Source organism: Augochlora pura, chromosome 10, assembly GCF_028453695.1.
Source record: "Augochlora pura isolate Apur16 chromosome 10, APUR_v2.2.1, whole genome shotgun sequence".
NCBI classification, from domain to species: Eukaryota; Metazoa; Arthropoda; class Insecta; order Hymenoptera; family Halictidae; genus Augochlora; species Augochlora pura.
In genome coordinates this window covers 11,762,003-11,778,012 of record NC_135781.1, presented here as the reverse complement: position 1 = coordinate 11,778,012, position 16,010 = coordinate 11,762,003, and the positions used below count along the sequence as shown (strand labels likewise).

Here is a 16,010-nt window from a genome sequence, read left to right as displayed (position 1 = left end):
TTCACTAGTAGATATGAATTATTGTGTATACAATTTTATAATCATAGAGTAATCATTAGTTGAAACATATTAATTATTATAAGACTAATAACATGCTTAACTAAAAAAAAAGTAACTTAGAGTTGCGGTTCTTGTACTATGTCACGGTTTTATCAAATTAACATAAATGAACTATATTGTTTTAATATTTTTAGTTTTCTTCGCACACTAAATTAATACATTTCTGAATATGCGGATTTTCTCAAGTAACAATATTCGTCGATTTAAATTATTACAAAAATTAATATTAAAGGGGAATATCTTCCTGCTTTTAATACAAATACATTTTGCAATGATAAAGATAGTCTCATATTCTTTTACAGTGATAAAATTATATATGTAGCCTATAACATAGATATGTGATAAGAGATCACGTGATTCACCATCACGTGCAGATGATCGATTTAAACTTCATACTTTGTATATACATATTCGTATTTTCTATAGCAGCAGCCATCGCTGTTTACATGAAATCTATAATTGTTAAAAATACATTTATTATACGTAATTACAATAAATTTAGAGTCATATTACAAGAAAAGTTAAAAAGGCAAAAATTTCTTATCAAAGGCTTTATCATTTCGGCATTATTTACAATTCCAGATTCATAAAGTAGGGGCATATATTATTTTACAATGTTGCAAAAATAAGACGTTCAAAAAGTTTACGCAGTGTTTATAAATAGTTCTTTATTTCAAAACGAGTTCATTGAAAAAAGCAAATCAATCTTTATTGTTGTAATAGAAAACGTCACGAAATAATGATTAGACTAACTTAATATGTCTAGAAAGTATGAGCATATTAAGACGTGTCTTCAAATGCGCAGAAATTCTGAAACGCGTCTTTGAGCTTCAGGAGAACAAACACGCTTGTCTCCTATCGTGAACGCTGTTTCGTTTCGTAATCGCAAATATGTGGCGCCACTGTCGCCGGCATTACCAACGTTCACTATCATAAAAGATCCGTCTCGAGAAAATCTTTTCCTTGAACGTTCCGCGTTTTCGTAATATCGCGGGTGCAACTCGAAGCGACCGTTCAACATGGACGACACTACAGGGAAAGGAAAATCGTAGCGTTGTTCTAGAAGGGTGTTCCGCGTGGCACAGGTACCGGTGTACGATCTTGGCGCGAAAACTCGCTTTCAAGGAGCGCGTCGGATCCCTGGGCATACAACACGGCAAGAGGGAAGGAGAGAGGGAGAGGGAAAAAAAGAGAACGACCGAGGGTAAGGGCCAGGGGGTGCCAGGGGATCTCGAGCAACTTGGCACGTCCGTGTACGGAGGCAACAGTGCTGGTGGCAGCACAGACGCTCGTTGATGAGTGAACAATTCACTTTGGTACGCGGTTTCACGACGTTATTTCGTCTGATCGGTGTCGTGAAACAAGGGTGTGCATATGTGTTCACGCGACGAGTCGGTAAATTGTGTTTGTGACATTTTTATCTGTTCGATTATTCTAAGTTGAAACGATCAAGTGTCGTCGCGGTGGCTCGAAGAGTTCGTGGCTGGTGCGCGCCGTGCGTGCGGTTGATCAGAGCGTATACCGCTGCTCTCGTCAATTTGGTGGGAGAGTGAGAGTGAGAGGGAGGAGGGGTTTCCCGTCCTCCTCTTCCCTCGCTAAAATCGGCCGGATTTTCGAACAGGGAAGAAAACAGAATAATCCCATAATAAAAACATGGAAATATCGAAGAATTTGCAGGAAGAGATTCTCGCCGTGCAAAACAAACTGAAAAATGCCATACGCGATCATCAGGTGAGTTCCGCGACTGTGCATGTATGTATGTCGATAGCGATTTAAAGATTGAGAGTATGAAGCCGAACGAACGAGCGAGCGAGTCAACGAATAATTCTCCCTCGAGCAACTTTTTGCTTCTGTTGCACGCGCTGTACCTCCCACCGATTGAAAAATCTAGATAATACACTCGCCAGATAATCGACAAGCGAAATGAAAAGTTTTCGAAAAGTTTAATAAAAAGTATAAATATAAAGCCGTTGTTCTTGAGGGTACATTCCGGCTCTCGAATGGGAATCAAACACGATCTAAAGTTTCGTTTAAACTGGTTCGTTCTCGTGATTCGCTTCTTTTGGCATTCCCACGCACAATGCGTGAACGAACGCATGTACGCACTAAGCACGCGCGCGCCTGCATAAACGCATACCTCCTATACTATATTTACGGAACTCGTTTCTTTGACGCAAATTCTTGGAAGTCCCGTAAAATAATGATCGGGATCAGAGATATCCGGTTTATTGTGGCACGCGAACAGAAACTGACTCACTAATATGGTACACACGTCCCTTCGATTTATTTTACAAAAGTATCCCGTTCAATCCTTTCACTTGCATCGAGGATTTGTAAAACTGTTCCCTGTTTGTTGGAACGGACTATGTGTTTTATCGAAAGTGAAAGAAGCGTAACACAAGTTCCTGCAGAACTTTTCGCTCGTCTTAAGCCTTAAATCATGCCGTGATCGTACCCTGATCAACGGTTATTCTTTTTTTTTCGGAATCACATAAACTCGAAGGTGAGCGAGTTGGTCAGGCCTTAACCTTTGTCGGTAGAGTGTTTCGACCGATGCGTCGCATGACTTTGAGAGCCAACGGCTCCATCTCTTTCTCGCTCATTCATTCGGTTACTCACTTGTTCGGTTCATTTCCCTCTCGCTTCTTCTTTCTCTTTCTCTCGTCCTCTCCCCTCTTCTCTCTCTCTCTTTTTCTCTCGTCTGTCCACCCCCACCCCTTCTTCAGTTCACCCTAACTTTTATAGTCCTATATTCACTTCTTTTGTGTTCTTTCTCCTTTCCCTAGTTTTACCTTCGCCTAATTCCTCCTTACTTTGAAATGCAGCCATAAAGTTTAGATTTAAAGGTAGGTAAATACCTGCGCGTTTACAACGTACACTTACGGTATTTCTATGAACACTATCAACTTTCATTCTGCATTTTGTTTTTTCCCATACAACGTTGTACATCCTTACCTGTTGAGGAAATATTGTTTTATCTTTAGTACTCTGACGTGTATTGTATACAGATTGTATGCTGATGCGAATCGCTTCATATTACACGTTCAATTTATCAATCTAGCAGGTACAAAACTTATCGTTACCGTTTGTATACTGCCCTTCCCCGTTCTCTCTTTCAAATCCTTTGTTAATGTTCCTTCGACGTCCGTAAGTTCTGCATTATAAATGCGCCAAGAGTCCAAGGTATTCTATCGCCGCGATTCGAACGTACATTAAATCGTATAGAAGAACATCGTCGAATCATAATATACATGTACATTTTGCTTTGCGCCTTATGAACGAACTTTTATTAACCAGCAGGGACGCTAGGCGGGATATGCGCGCGAAGAAAAGTTTCTCGGCGCGCGATCCGCATTGTGCCCTGCTCTACCGACCTTGTCCCGTGTAACTCCACCAAATTGAATATTTTCATTATACAACTCCTGATACTTTCGATCGACAATGCTTATTCTGTTTTGAATTCATGCTTGCATATTTTTTTAGAATCAACATTACATGTAACGCTGGTGTGATCGAACGTACGCATGGAAGCGACTTAAACGTTTGTAACTATGTAGTAACTCTTGGTTTTAACAGTCGCATTGGTTACATAAATAGATCGATACTCGTATTCGGGGTATTCGTGTAACAGATAGGACAAACCTGTTCTTGCTCAATGGATATTTTAAACGTGTGTCGATTATCATGGAGTTACTACGAATTGATATTGATTCGTAGAAGGGCTCAGCGCAGCAGCATAAATATAGCTTTCTAACCCTTATATCAATTCTCAGTTTTTGATTTGTTTAGCAATGTTTCTAAAAGCATAATTTTGTAAAATTTCAGATGTCTACCCCTTCGTTTAACGGTAATATTGGAGCGGAAAGTCAAAATTTTGTCACTTATTGTTCTGTTATTTATTCTCTTAGGTGAAATAGAAGAAGCCAGGAACAATATTCTGTCACAGAAATAATATACATAAAAGTTTCAAGATGTTCGATTAGATGGAATATTAAATAAGTAAAACAGTTTTCAATATTTTATAAATATTAACATTTTGAACAATCTTTTCTACGGCATATTGGCGTAGTTCAGTTTTAGATATCAAGGTATTCGCGAAAAACTGTCAGTCCCACTACATTAGTATTGTTGGTTAGTTGCTGACAACTTCAAAAACAAGCATAAAACAATGTGAACTGACGCATTAGTATAAAAGCAATATTGATGCTGTTTTGTAAATATTTCCGAATGTAATCACAATCGCGCTAATATATACAAACGTAAAAGTTGTTCGATATGTTGAAATTTATAATGTATCTAGAAATCATGTAAATGGACTAACTTTTAATAACTTTCTGAATTATTTAATAATGGTCTACTCTTTTAATCGGCTTAAAACTTCTATGCATACTAGTTGTATGACATTAACTTGTGAAGAAAAGAAATGATTTCTTTCAAGCCTTGATATTTTATTTGAAATTTAACTTAAAATTTCTTAAATGAAGCTACTTTTTACTGAGAAAATAAATGATAAATGTTTTTTACCCCAATGTTACCCGTAAATGAGAGCACAAAACACTGAAATTTGAAGGAATGATGTTTTTGGTAAAAGACATTGCTAAGTAAATAAAAAGATCCAAACTACCAGGCCCTTTAGAAAGCCCAAAAAACAGTTGTGTAATTTCTTTTTATTCTTTGAATATCACATCACCCATTGAATACAATGCATACAAATTTCTATAAAAACTTTGTGATAGACCTATGAGTAAATATAAACTGCAGAAAAGAATATTCGTAAATTCTATTTGCTAAAAAGTTATGTTTCTATCTAAATAACACGCACTATATTTCTTAATTTATTTTTAAAATAAATTTCTGAATTAAACCGACACGTTTGAAACTTTTTCCTGAAATTAAGAACAATATAAAAGAAGACATGGTCGACTTTCGTTTTAACAAAATATGAAGTTTAGCGTGCTTGTTTTTACTCGAAAATTTGTGTGAACGACCAGGGCGCGGCACGTAAGCAAATTACGTCATTGCGTGGTCCAAGATACAATCATCGCTCTAAAAGCCTCACGATTTTCCGACATAAAACAATTACTGTTGAACATAAAATTAATTCGAAATTCTCTCTTTAATTTACAGATCTGCGTGGGCAAGTTAAAGGATGACCCCAATGTAAGTCACTTTACTTTTACTAGTCTCATCTATAATAAGTACGTAATTACGCGTAATTCGTAAGAATTGCCGTAAGTGGAATGTAGATCTTTGCAGGCTCGTGGCATTTGTAATTTTGTTAAATATAAGAAATTTAAGGATCTGCAGTCAAGCAACGTCATTATTGTCATTAAGTTAATAGCAAAAACTGTAGGTTGATACTTAGACATTTTTGGCATAAAAATTGATTTAACTGCCTATTACGATGTTTGTATACCAAACGAACGTTTTCTTGTTTCTTGGCCTATTGCTTGCTATCTTCACTAGCTGTTATTCATTTTTTTACCAATCTGGTGCATTGATTGTTCGCGACAATCTACCAAATTCTCCGACGAATACGTTTCAATTGAAAATTCCCCAATACTCGCCATAACAGTCTATAATTAATTGAACTATAGTCATGGTTACATCAGTTACGCGCTCGCGTAAATTCATTGTCTTCCGTCTGCCGACCTATTATGTCATCGTTGTAATACAACAGTACTTGCTCATGATGCTTGAGTAGTTAATGAAGTCATTATCTCTCTATTTCTTTTTTTCTCCTACGGTTTTGAAAACCGATCGTGGATATTCAAAATTGCAAAATTAACATCGAAAACACCGATTGCTGTTGCAATTGTTCCGTTATAGCTCAGTTACAAAAATAGTTCGGTTACAGTACGATTCCCTCCTTTATGATGTTGTTAAACCATAGCGTGTTACGAGAAACGTAAATCATGTTACGGTCCGCGAGTGATTTATTTCTCTTTCGTTTACAGAATACGGACATTCTCGGTCAGATACAAAAGATTCACTTGCACATCGTATCTTTGGGAAGATGCCAGGTAAGTTGAGAATTGATTTCCTCGAGCTTCACTCTTTCGCGATGATCCAGGCCAGCGTTGTTCGCGGACGTTCCATATTTAAGCCTGTCCGTCCCGTGCGAATAGAAATGATGTCGCATTAAATTATTGTCACGATAACGGAGGATTCTTATAAGACGCGCCCCAGAGTCGAAGTACAATTCGTTTCGAAGCGTTTCTGTTCGGACGATAAAGCACCGAAAATACGAGGCACGGAGAAAAACTATTAAACGAGTCTCGGACAACCCGGGTAATTGAAAGAAAATCGATTAAACAAACTGAAATAGATCTAGAGCTCCCATTCCTAAAAATCTCAACCCATATATTTCCTCTGTATACACATATACAACATTGTAATCGATTCGAAGCATAGACTTAACAAAATGTAGAACAAACGTTCGCTGAAAATAATCTTATCTTCCGTTATTCATTCGGAGAACGGCGGAAGGACGATTTCACAGCCGAGCGAAAAATCGATATGTACGAATTGCGTTCATCTACGACATTTGAGCCGTAATCTCTGTTCATTCGGAAAACAGGTAACTCGTCGCGCAAATGACAGTGGTACTTTAACAATGTCCCATTTATGTTTTCCTACTACTCTCGAAAGTATTGCTTACGATCCGAACGAAATAACATGCAAGATTCAGAGTTTCTCAATCATCCGGGAATCTTATTCGCTTCGATGTGGAAAGTTCGTGGATGTTCGTTGGGTGCGTTATAGTCAGCATTAAACTCGTCGCGAAAAGTTTTCGCATGGATCCTGCAGCTGTTAGCTAGTATCACAAAGAAGCCGGTTCAACTAATTTTTGTATTATTCAAATAAGTCGAGCTATTGCACCCGTAACTCGTCGATACGGATTAACTAGGTGGGATGCGCGCTTGCTGCGAATTTCCGAAACGTTATCGAGGTAAGCTTCCGCATCGGGGCGCGGCGCGGTGCGGTGGTTTGCAGTTTCTTCGCGGAGTACTCGGTAGAATGAGTAATGCACAGTTATAATTAAATAGCGAACTCGTCGAGTGAGTTTACCAACCACCTTTGCAAACTTCGTCGATCACGTTGCAGATAGAACGGGACAGACATTGTTTCCGCGCGCGCACGCAACATCCGATTTCTTTCGTCCGGTTCCGCAGCTTGACTCGACGACGACATACCAAATCTAATAACATTTCTGATCACCTCGGGTTCTCCGATCTACCGTGAAAAAAATAACTTTTAACGAATCCAGGCCGCGGGGATGCTGGCGACAGCAGTCGGTAAACTTCCGCAGTCGCGCGACTTTGCATACATATGTACATAAATCCGATAGATTCTCATCACGAGTCGGACACGTCCCCGTTATAATAGAATCGATTTGGACGCGTCTCTGCCCAATTCCCGAATCGACGAAGAATCGATAGCGAGGTGCGCCTCGACCGTGGCGGATGCGTTTCGCTGTGTCATAGCATCCTTTCCTAAACATTTCCGCGGTAATCCCCGGCGGCGCGGGCTCTCCGCGTTTTCCTACAACGCGCACGCCGGCGTCGCCAGCCGTTTCAATCTTTCCCGTTTCCTCTAACTTCGCTCGATGATTCTGTCCGACCATTTTTCCTCTTCTCCCGCGCCAGCAATAAACGACCGATCCAAGTAGATTGCCATCGGAGTAAAGGAGATACGTAAACGGATAGAAATGGATAAAGAGGGAGAACGACCGGGGGTGGAAACGAGACATTGGGTGTACACACAGATATAAACCCAGGGTGGGAATGGGTGGAGGGTGCGAGACGGCCGGAGACCAGAGAGAAGAGAGCAAGAGAGAGAATGAAACTTGGGTGAAAAGGAAGCAGAGTAGGGGCCTGGCAGAGGCAGGGGGTTCAATCAATAAAATGTCCCGCAGAAACGTTTTCAGCTCTTTACGAAATCTCTACGTTTTTCCTTTCTCCTCTCGTCATCCGCTTTCCACCCTGCCCAACATTCTTCTCGACCGGCCTTCCACCGCTTTCTCTGCTCGTTTCAACAGTGTTCAGCCCCTCTTCAACCCCTTCCTCCTCGATGTTTCTCCAGTTAAACATTACTTTCAAGAACTTCTAAGAGCAGTTCGACACTTTCGTCGAGACGTTTCGTATAATCAAGCTGCTCGTAATATCGTTGCTGATTATTTAGAGACAGCTTCCCCATAGAATATAAGGATCCTCCGGCACCCTGAATAAACTGGGGCAAATCTTTGTCGTTGTTTCATTTTTTCCAAAAGTTGAAGCGATATCGCGTTACCGTGATATGGCAAAGCGTTTTCGCAAAGTGTTTCGAAAGCGACGATGTTTCGCTTTTAAACATTTGGAAGGGCCGATCGTGTTTCTCTGACGATCATAGAATGATCGGCGGAAGTTGGGAAATTTTCTTGGCAGATTCGTTCAGTTTGCTTTTCATAAACCTCGCTCGTGATCATGTCCCGAGCTGCGTTCGACGACATTTCTGAGATTTACGGGACAAGAATTCATTTCGATCACCACTCTACGGTAGGAATTCCTATTAAAACGATCCACGACGTAATCTGCCAAGAAACTTTTCGACGATCGTCGCCGCACGATGCTCACAATTTTCAACCCTTTAACACGCAGAAGCAAGTTGTCCAGCGGCTGCGCAAAGAGGTCGAAACGTTCAAGGCGGAGAACGCGAACGGGGCCAAAGTTTCCATCGCTTCCCTGCTCGGGCTGAACAACAATAATCACATTACAAACAATAACGAGACGAAGCTGAAGAACGCAGGCAGCAAGTTCAACACCAAGAATTCAAAAGAGCACTACGAGGAAATCGTTAGGAACGGCGATGTACCTTCGCCTCCGCAGAACCGTATACCGAGAAAGTAAGTAGTAACTCTAAATGGACATAAGTAATTGGCGTTGTTTAAATACATATACAAAAGCAGATGCATCTACGAGCGAATAAACAGTGTCACGTGTGACTTGATAATACAGGTCGATATGTTTATATTCTCGAAATTTTTCTGTTTCAGAGAACGCCGCAGTTCCGTGGAAACAATCTCCGGAGAAGACGATGTTATCGAGGTCTCTATGGACGAGAATTCCAATGAAAAGTCGGAGAAGGAAGAATCGGAGAAGGACTGTAAACTCGAGTTGACCGAAAAGATTACTTTCTTGAGCGCTCTTGGTCTTATCACGACTTCAACCTGCGCGGAGTTGCAAAACAGAAGGGCTGAAAGAAAACGTCGTAGTACAGCCAATCCACAGTTTGTTTATTCCAGTCTTGAAGTGCCAACGGTAAATACAGCTTACACGAGAAAGTCTATACTACTTTTTCAGCTGTAACAATTGATTATATTCGTCGTATATTTCAGAAACGTAAGAGACACTCGTACCTGCAATCCGGAAATGTTCCTCAAACGCGTCAAACGACTGCACGTATGAATGGGCCTTCGCCACCGCCTGTAAAAGCTGCACCACCGAAATCTACGTCACCGCCATCGTCGAGGACTGTGGTGAAATCACTGATTCCAGTTCAGAAGTCTACCACACGACCGAATATTTTGAGAAACGCGACCGAAAGTAAAGTTTACACTAATAAGGCCAAGATTGAGAATGGACCGAATCAAATACAATTGCCTGTATCTACTGTGAAATCTGTTCAATCGATCGGCAACAAGGCTGTTCATATACCAGGCCTGCCGTCCAGTTTGACTATTGAAAGAATCAGTAATGACTCGGCAGTCTGTATAAGCTGCAGGAACCCAGGTGCGTTAATATGTGCAACTGATATAGTTGTACCAAAAACATTTAAAAAGATTAAGAACCCCGATTTATGCATACTGTATTGAACAGGTACACTCACGGTATGTGAAAATTGTGCGTCAAACTATCACGTGTCCTGTCACTCCATATCACCGGCACCTCCAAGAATATGTCCCAAATGCGCTTTAATAGAGGAAGAGATCGATGATGCTGAGGACGGGGAAGAGGACGAAGACGAGAGACGCCCGGTGTTCAAGAAGGATGAAGAATTCGGTAAATCGTCCTTGGCTTTTGAAAGGATTTGTACCTGTAGTAACGTTGATCGTGTGATTGACAAAAAAGTTCTTGTTTCCTGCAGACACTAGCTTGTTATGAATGTTCGTGGCACGCTTATCTCTTCGCGGCACCGTCCGGAATTTAGTAAATGTATCTCCTATATACACTTAACGAAGACGCTTCCGGTTGTATTCGATAACCGAAAGTTGACGTGTACATTTGGACGGTAATAGAAAGAAAGAAAGAACTAAAAGTTTCGTGGGTAACAGATAAGATGGCCGGAGAAAAGAGAAAAATGTTTGTAGATAATACAGGCACGTTGTTTTAATGGTGAGCAGGAAATTGTGTAACATGGGTCCACAATTTCTAGATTTAACGTGCAACGAGGTATCGCAGCGTTGCCGCAGACTTTATTGAACGTAAGCACACAGAGAGAATAAACGAGAGAGCAGCCTGCCGGGAGAAGTGTCCGCGAGTGAGACCGGCTCCTCGAATACGGCTGAAGGATTTGCAATTAAGAAGAACTTTTTGGTCGATCGTCAGTAATAGGGCACAAAAAAGCAACGTGTATTGAACGCGAAATATCTTGCAGAGGAGAAAGAGAGAGAAAGATATGAGCTGCGCGAGCGAAACTCGGATCTGAGATTGCAGGTTTACGAGTTGGAAAAACGCTCACAACTACTCGGCCAGTCACTTCAGGTTCGTCCTGTGGCCTGCGTAGAAAAAAATTGATAAACTTTTTATTTTCATTTGGAATGCTGTTCAATTATTTCATGAGACTAAATACTTTCTATCTATTTTGTTTTTTCATCAGTGAGAACCTGCAAGATCTCTACGTTTTTTCTTGTCTTCTTCGTTTTTGAATATTATTTTGCAAGAGCACATCGATTCCTTTCAGAATTCGACGCTAACTCTTTGATTTTCTGAAAAATCGATTTGTTTCTGAAGTTGTGTAACGTCTGTTAGCATACTTACTGTAGAGTCTATGTATATTATATATATGTACATAGATATATGTATATATATATATTTTAGTCTTCTAAAATTAGATTGTTCGTTACGTTCAATGTGTGCACTATTCGTCTGCAGCAACAGTTCTATCCGTTAATCCGTGAAAACACGGAATGCACGATGCTTCCTTCATGAACAGTTTCATATTTTCAAACAAATATTCGTCTTTTATTCTAAAACTTGAATTGTATATTGAGTTTGCATTATTAGCGCCAATATAGCTACTCGAGTCGAATACGTAACGTATTGGTTAAATTAATGTAAAGTACGTGTTAAACGATTACATGTATGTATTAGAATATCGATAATTATCCGAATTCGATTTATCCGTTACATCGTACATTTCTAGCATGCGCATCATTGTTCAAATATTATCAATTAGAAGATCAACGTGAATTTCGTTTCGATGTGTTTTATTCAGTTTTGACGAGTTCTCCGTTCACTGGTCTAACGACATACTTTTTCTTTCAACAGCTACAACATCGCACGCGCCAGGAATTATTAGGAAAGCAAGAGAAGACACAGAGGTCTATAAAACGAATTCTGGACTTCATAAAACTGATGCAGCTAAGAAAAAGCGAGGATTCTCCACTGCCATCGGCATCAGTCAATTGCCTTCCTCGACTTTCCTCATCCCAATCTCTTCAAACAACGTCGCTTCAGCAACCGCTAACCAATCGGATATCGGGTCTTCCACAACAATCAGTACCGAACAACGAGAAAACGTGCCCTACTCCTCCATCGTCCTCAATCAGTTGCCTCGATCAAGCATCGCCTACATCGACCGGTCAGAACCTCAAGTGTCCTACGCCTATCAGTTACCAGTCAGTAGCGTGCAGTCAGAAAAGCATCAGTCATACCTCATCGTTAAAAAGATCACAGAACCATCTCGACGGGCAAACCAGTCTTCCGAAGACCAAAGTCACGGCGCAATGCTCAACTACAAGCTGCCAATCGCACCAGCCTACAACCCCCGCGTTCAGACCGAGATCTCTGTCGCCCAGTCATCTGTGTTCGTCGATAAGCAACTGCCCGACGCCGTCAATCGTAACCGTAAGAAGCAAACAAACCGCGCAGTACCCGCCCTCAACCGTATCATCGATACCGAAAATCTCTCCATCACGGCCGAGTATCAGTTGGAACGATCGACACTCAACGGCCGGAAGTCCCGGGTCAGACAAGCAAGGAACAAATTCGGTGTCAACCCTCTGCGATCCGCCCGAGCCACGGAAATCCTACTGCCCACCTACGATAATACAGAATCTGATAAGCAACTGCAAATCACTAAATCAACCGAGTCAGAGGAAACAAGCGGCGTGTTCAGTAGTCGTCCGAAGTACCGGCCCAGAACCGGTGGTCTTCTCCACTCACTGTTCGCAGGCCATAACAAGTCCTATATCGTCACCGATAATTCTCGAGAGCAACGAGACGTCGGCTCACCTGACAATGATACCGTCGTCTGTCGGCAGCAGCTGTACCATCAAGACTACCAGCTGGAGTCAGTCGAACGAAACGAATCTCCGGTCCAATTGCAGCGCGGTGCCCTCACAAAATTCTTCGAGCACGTGAAATTGGAAGAAGCGCATATACCAGCGCCATCTCGAGCAAAGCTAGTATATAAAAGCGACTCCGTTTCCGAAAGAAACGAGCTGGATATCAGCGAAGTCGCGGACGAGGATACGAATAGCAACGAGTACGTTAGCAAGACGCCCGTGTCCACCGATACCATTGACAACGATTACACCAATCGTGAGGTGAAACCGGCCAGTTGGCTGGTAAACAGAATTGGAATGAAAAAGAATAAGAAACCGAATAATGGTAGCAAAGGGATAGATTCTTTTGATTCTATGCCTAGTTCGATGACAAGAACGGCTGATATTATTACGTATGAACGTAAACGTCCTACTCCGTTCGTGAGAATCAATTGCGAGCCCGATGAGGATGAGGAAGACACCACGCTGACCAGGACGTTTCAAACTGACGTAACTTACCCGAGGCGTATAGGATCTCGCACAGAAATTGTATCGGACAATCGAAGGGATCGGCATGAATCGGCATCCCTATGTAACGCACAAAGCAATTTCTTGGAGCTTCGCAACGAGGTCTCAGTTCCTGATGATAAGGCTGACACCGAGAGACAAGACTTATCCAGTGGCAGACGTTCAACCAGCAGCAGCAGCAACGGCAGTAGCACCAGCGACAGCGATACTCCGGAACAAGCGATGAACGATACTATTAAGTATTCACGGCGACGATTGTCCGGAAAAGAGTACAAGGAACGTTTGGGCATTAATGCTGTATCCCCGGAGAGCATGAAAGTGCTCGAACAGTTCGAGTCGGCTATGCTGGAAAATGAATGTAGCAATGCTGCCACTTGCTAGACTTAGGTAGATTAGAATGCGGTATTAACGTGCTGATTATGCTCATCGCTAGATATTTTTTTCTTGTATTAAACGATGATAATGGTTGATTATTTTGTACGGAAACGGTGTGGTTTCTCGCGTGGCGCACGCGTTACGTTCGATAGGATTTTGTTCAACGTAAACTTTGGAGAGAAATTTCAATCCGTATGTGTTTAGTACTGCATTTCAGTCTGTTACTTATCTAGGGATACGTACAAGGAAAAGAGAATTAGGTTACTCGTAATGGCTAATTGAGCTTGTTAGGCAGTTCCTACTTTCCGTACTGCCTTCAGAAACAATGCAATCGAATTGTTATATCAACCGTAACAACTACTACATCGATAACGATGGTAATTACATACCATTTTGCGTTTCACACTATACAAAGATTCATATAATTCATGATTTCTATTCTACTAGACACGTTATATGTTCGTTTATTTATTGATCGTTCATTAGGCTTTTTCGTGATAGTTTACGAATCGTGAGGACCAAGTTCGAGTTACTTCCATTTGAATCAAGTATGATTCCACGAGAAATTAATGATGATCCTAATTTCATTGTGTGTAGTTCGCGCGTTTATTTATCCGTAATGCTCGCAGACCAACGTAACGAACCACTTATGCTTTGTGATTTTATGAAAAAAGTTATCTACGTCATTATTTCCGGTGATTGTTAAGATCCTTAAAATTCTTATTTTATTGATATTCGCGATACCAACGGTGTAGAAAACACGCACATATCCGACAGATTATGATCTGTGAAAACGTAGGAAGACTTTTAAAAACGAAGTCTGCGTACGTAAGCCGAGTCATATTACCATACTGCCTTAATAGTAATTTAAAAGTGGTACATTTTACAATAATTTCTATGGATAAGCACGTGATGTGTGTACGACTCAATAGACTGATCTGGACGTCGCCATATTGAAATTAAGAGGCATAACGGAGAAAAGGAAAAGGATAATCAAAACTCGTTACCGTAATCGAAACTAGGCGTTAAGATTGCGTGTACGTTAATAACTAGATGAAACGTTATCAGAGTAACGTACTACCTTACGTTTATGATTCAGATAGAGTCTCTTACGAGAGAAGAGTAGTAGAGCTGTTCCTTCATTTTTAACGTTTTACTTCGACGTAAATGCTTCGAATGAAAGGAAGAACGTTGTCATTATTTTGTTTAGCGCGTCGTTTACGTGTTTCGAAAGCATTTCCTTCGGTAAACTAATGTAGCAGTATTCTCACTACATTTTAATTCGAAGCGTACGCGGATGTCTTTCACGAATTATTACATTGTGCCGAACACACTACGATTTATGCAGCGAGAAATAATCGATTACGAATTTATCGTTGAGATGATTCGTTCAATATCCTATATTTATTGCGTTTTCGTTTTTTTTGTTTCACAATTACCGCTAGCTTGTCCAAAATACATTTAACTAGTGTATAAAAACGACAGAAAATGATACACCACAAAAAAAAAGAAGAAAGGGAAGAGAGGAAAGATGAAAATTGTTATGCAATGTAGGCAACGAGATTAAGATCGAAATTCGTATTTTTATGAATAAAGTCAAATTGAGAAATGTAACGAACTGTAGACTTGCAAGCAGTTTGTTGATTAACACGTGTGGCGATACAGGAAAGCTGGCGAATAGTTTCATTTTAAACGAATCCTTCCTCGAGTTTGTAAAACTAATTCGATTATAAACGTTATGAGTGCCCCGGTACATGCAGAGAATGGGATTTTTCGACGCGATGCGATATTTGTGCGACCGGGATAATAATTTTTATTTTTCGTATTGACGAACAACGGTGATGGATAGAGGGGAATTCTCGACTCGGACAAACACTCGGCTAATGATATGTAAATATAGCGGAGCTAATCAAGCGGCTGTGCCAACAGGCTGCAAGAAGAGATCGGTAGTGGCGCGCGGATGTTCGATGGCCAATGCATTTGTGCCCGGCATGCACACACGTATCGTGGCGCAGTAACCCGCGTACATATTTAATGGTCGCACGTTAATTGCGCACTGTTTGCCCATTGCCCGTTCTACGCTCCCAACCCCCACCCCCACCACCATTCTCATCACCCTTTCTCTATCCGCCCTTCTCCTTTGTTAGTTTCTGCCGGAGTTTAATTTTAACCAATTTATCTCGGCTGCTCGATCGTTCATCATCGAAATCGCTGTGAAACACGAATCACCCTGAATTTTCACATTCTCCCTTTCGATTGCATGTTCTTCTTTCGACATCTTTTTTTACGATTAATGTCAACTTTATCGTCATGTTTTAATTCGAGAACGACAAACAATTTTGACGATTTCATGACAACCAAAACTGGATTCATCAAAATCTTTATTAATGTTCTTTTACATATTCTAAAATTCTGTTTGAGATCAATGTTAATCTTCTTCTGCACTCTTCAAGGACTCATTTCAATCTATTACTTTAACTTACTTTTTCGAATTTTCAAGTAAAACTTTTCACTGTTCGGT

The 16,010-nt window shown here is 40.8% G+C and overlaps 1 protein-coding gene across 1 annotated transcript; it reads left to right on the top strand.

Moving 5' to 3' along the window:
- Positions 1–1,083: 1,083 nt before the first annotated feature.
- On the top strand, positions 1,084–15,576 carry LOC144476195 (uncharacterized). Its single transcript, XM_078192857.1, has 8 exons — positions 1,084–1,791; positions 5,188–5,220; positions 6,018–6,083; positions 8,700–8,944; positions 9,095–9,359; positions 9,437–9,830; positions 9,918–10,100; positions 11,589–15,576. The coding sequence occupies exons 1-8, from the start codon at positions 1,714–1,716 to the stop codon at positions 13,493–13,495; spliced, it is 3,171 nt and encodes a 1,056-aa protein (XP_078048983.1). The 5' UTR covers positions 1,084–1,713; the 3' UTR covers positions 13,496–15,576.
- The last annotated feature ends 434 nt before the right edge of the window (positions 15,577–16,010 follow it).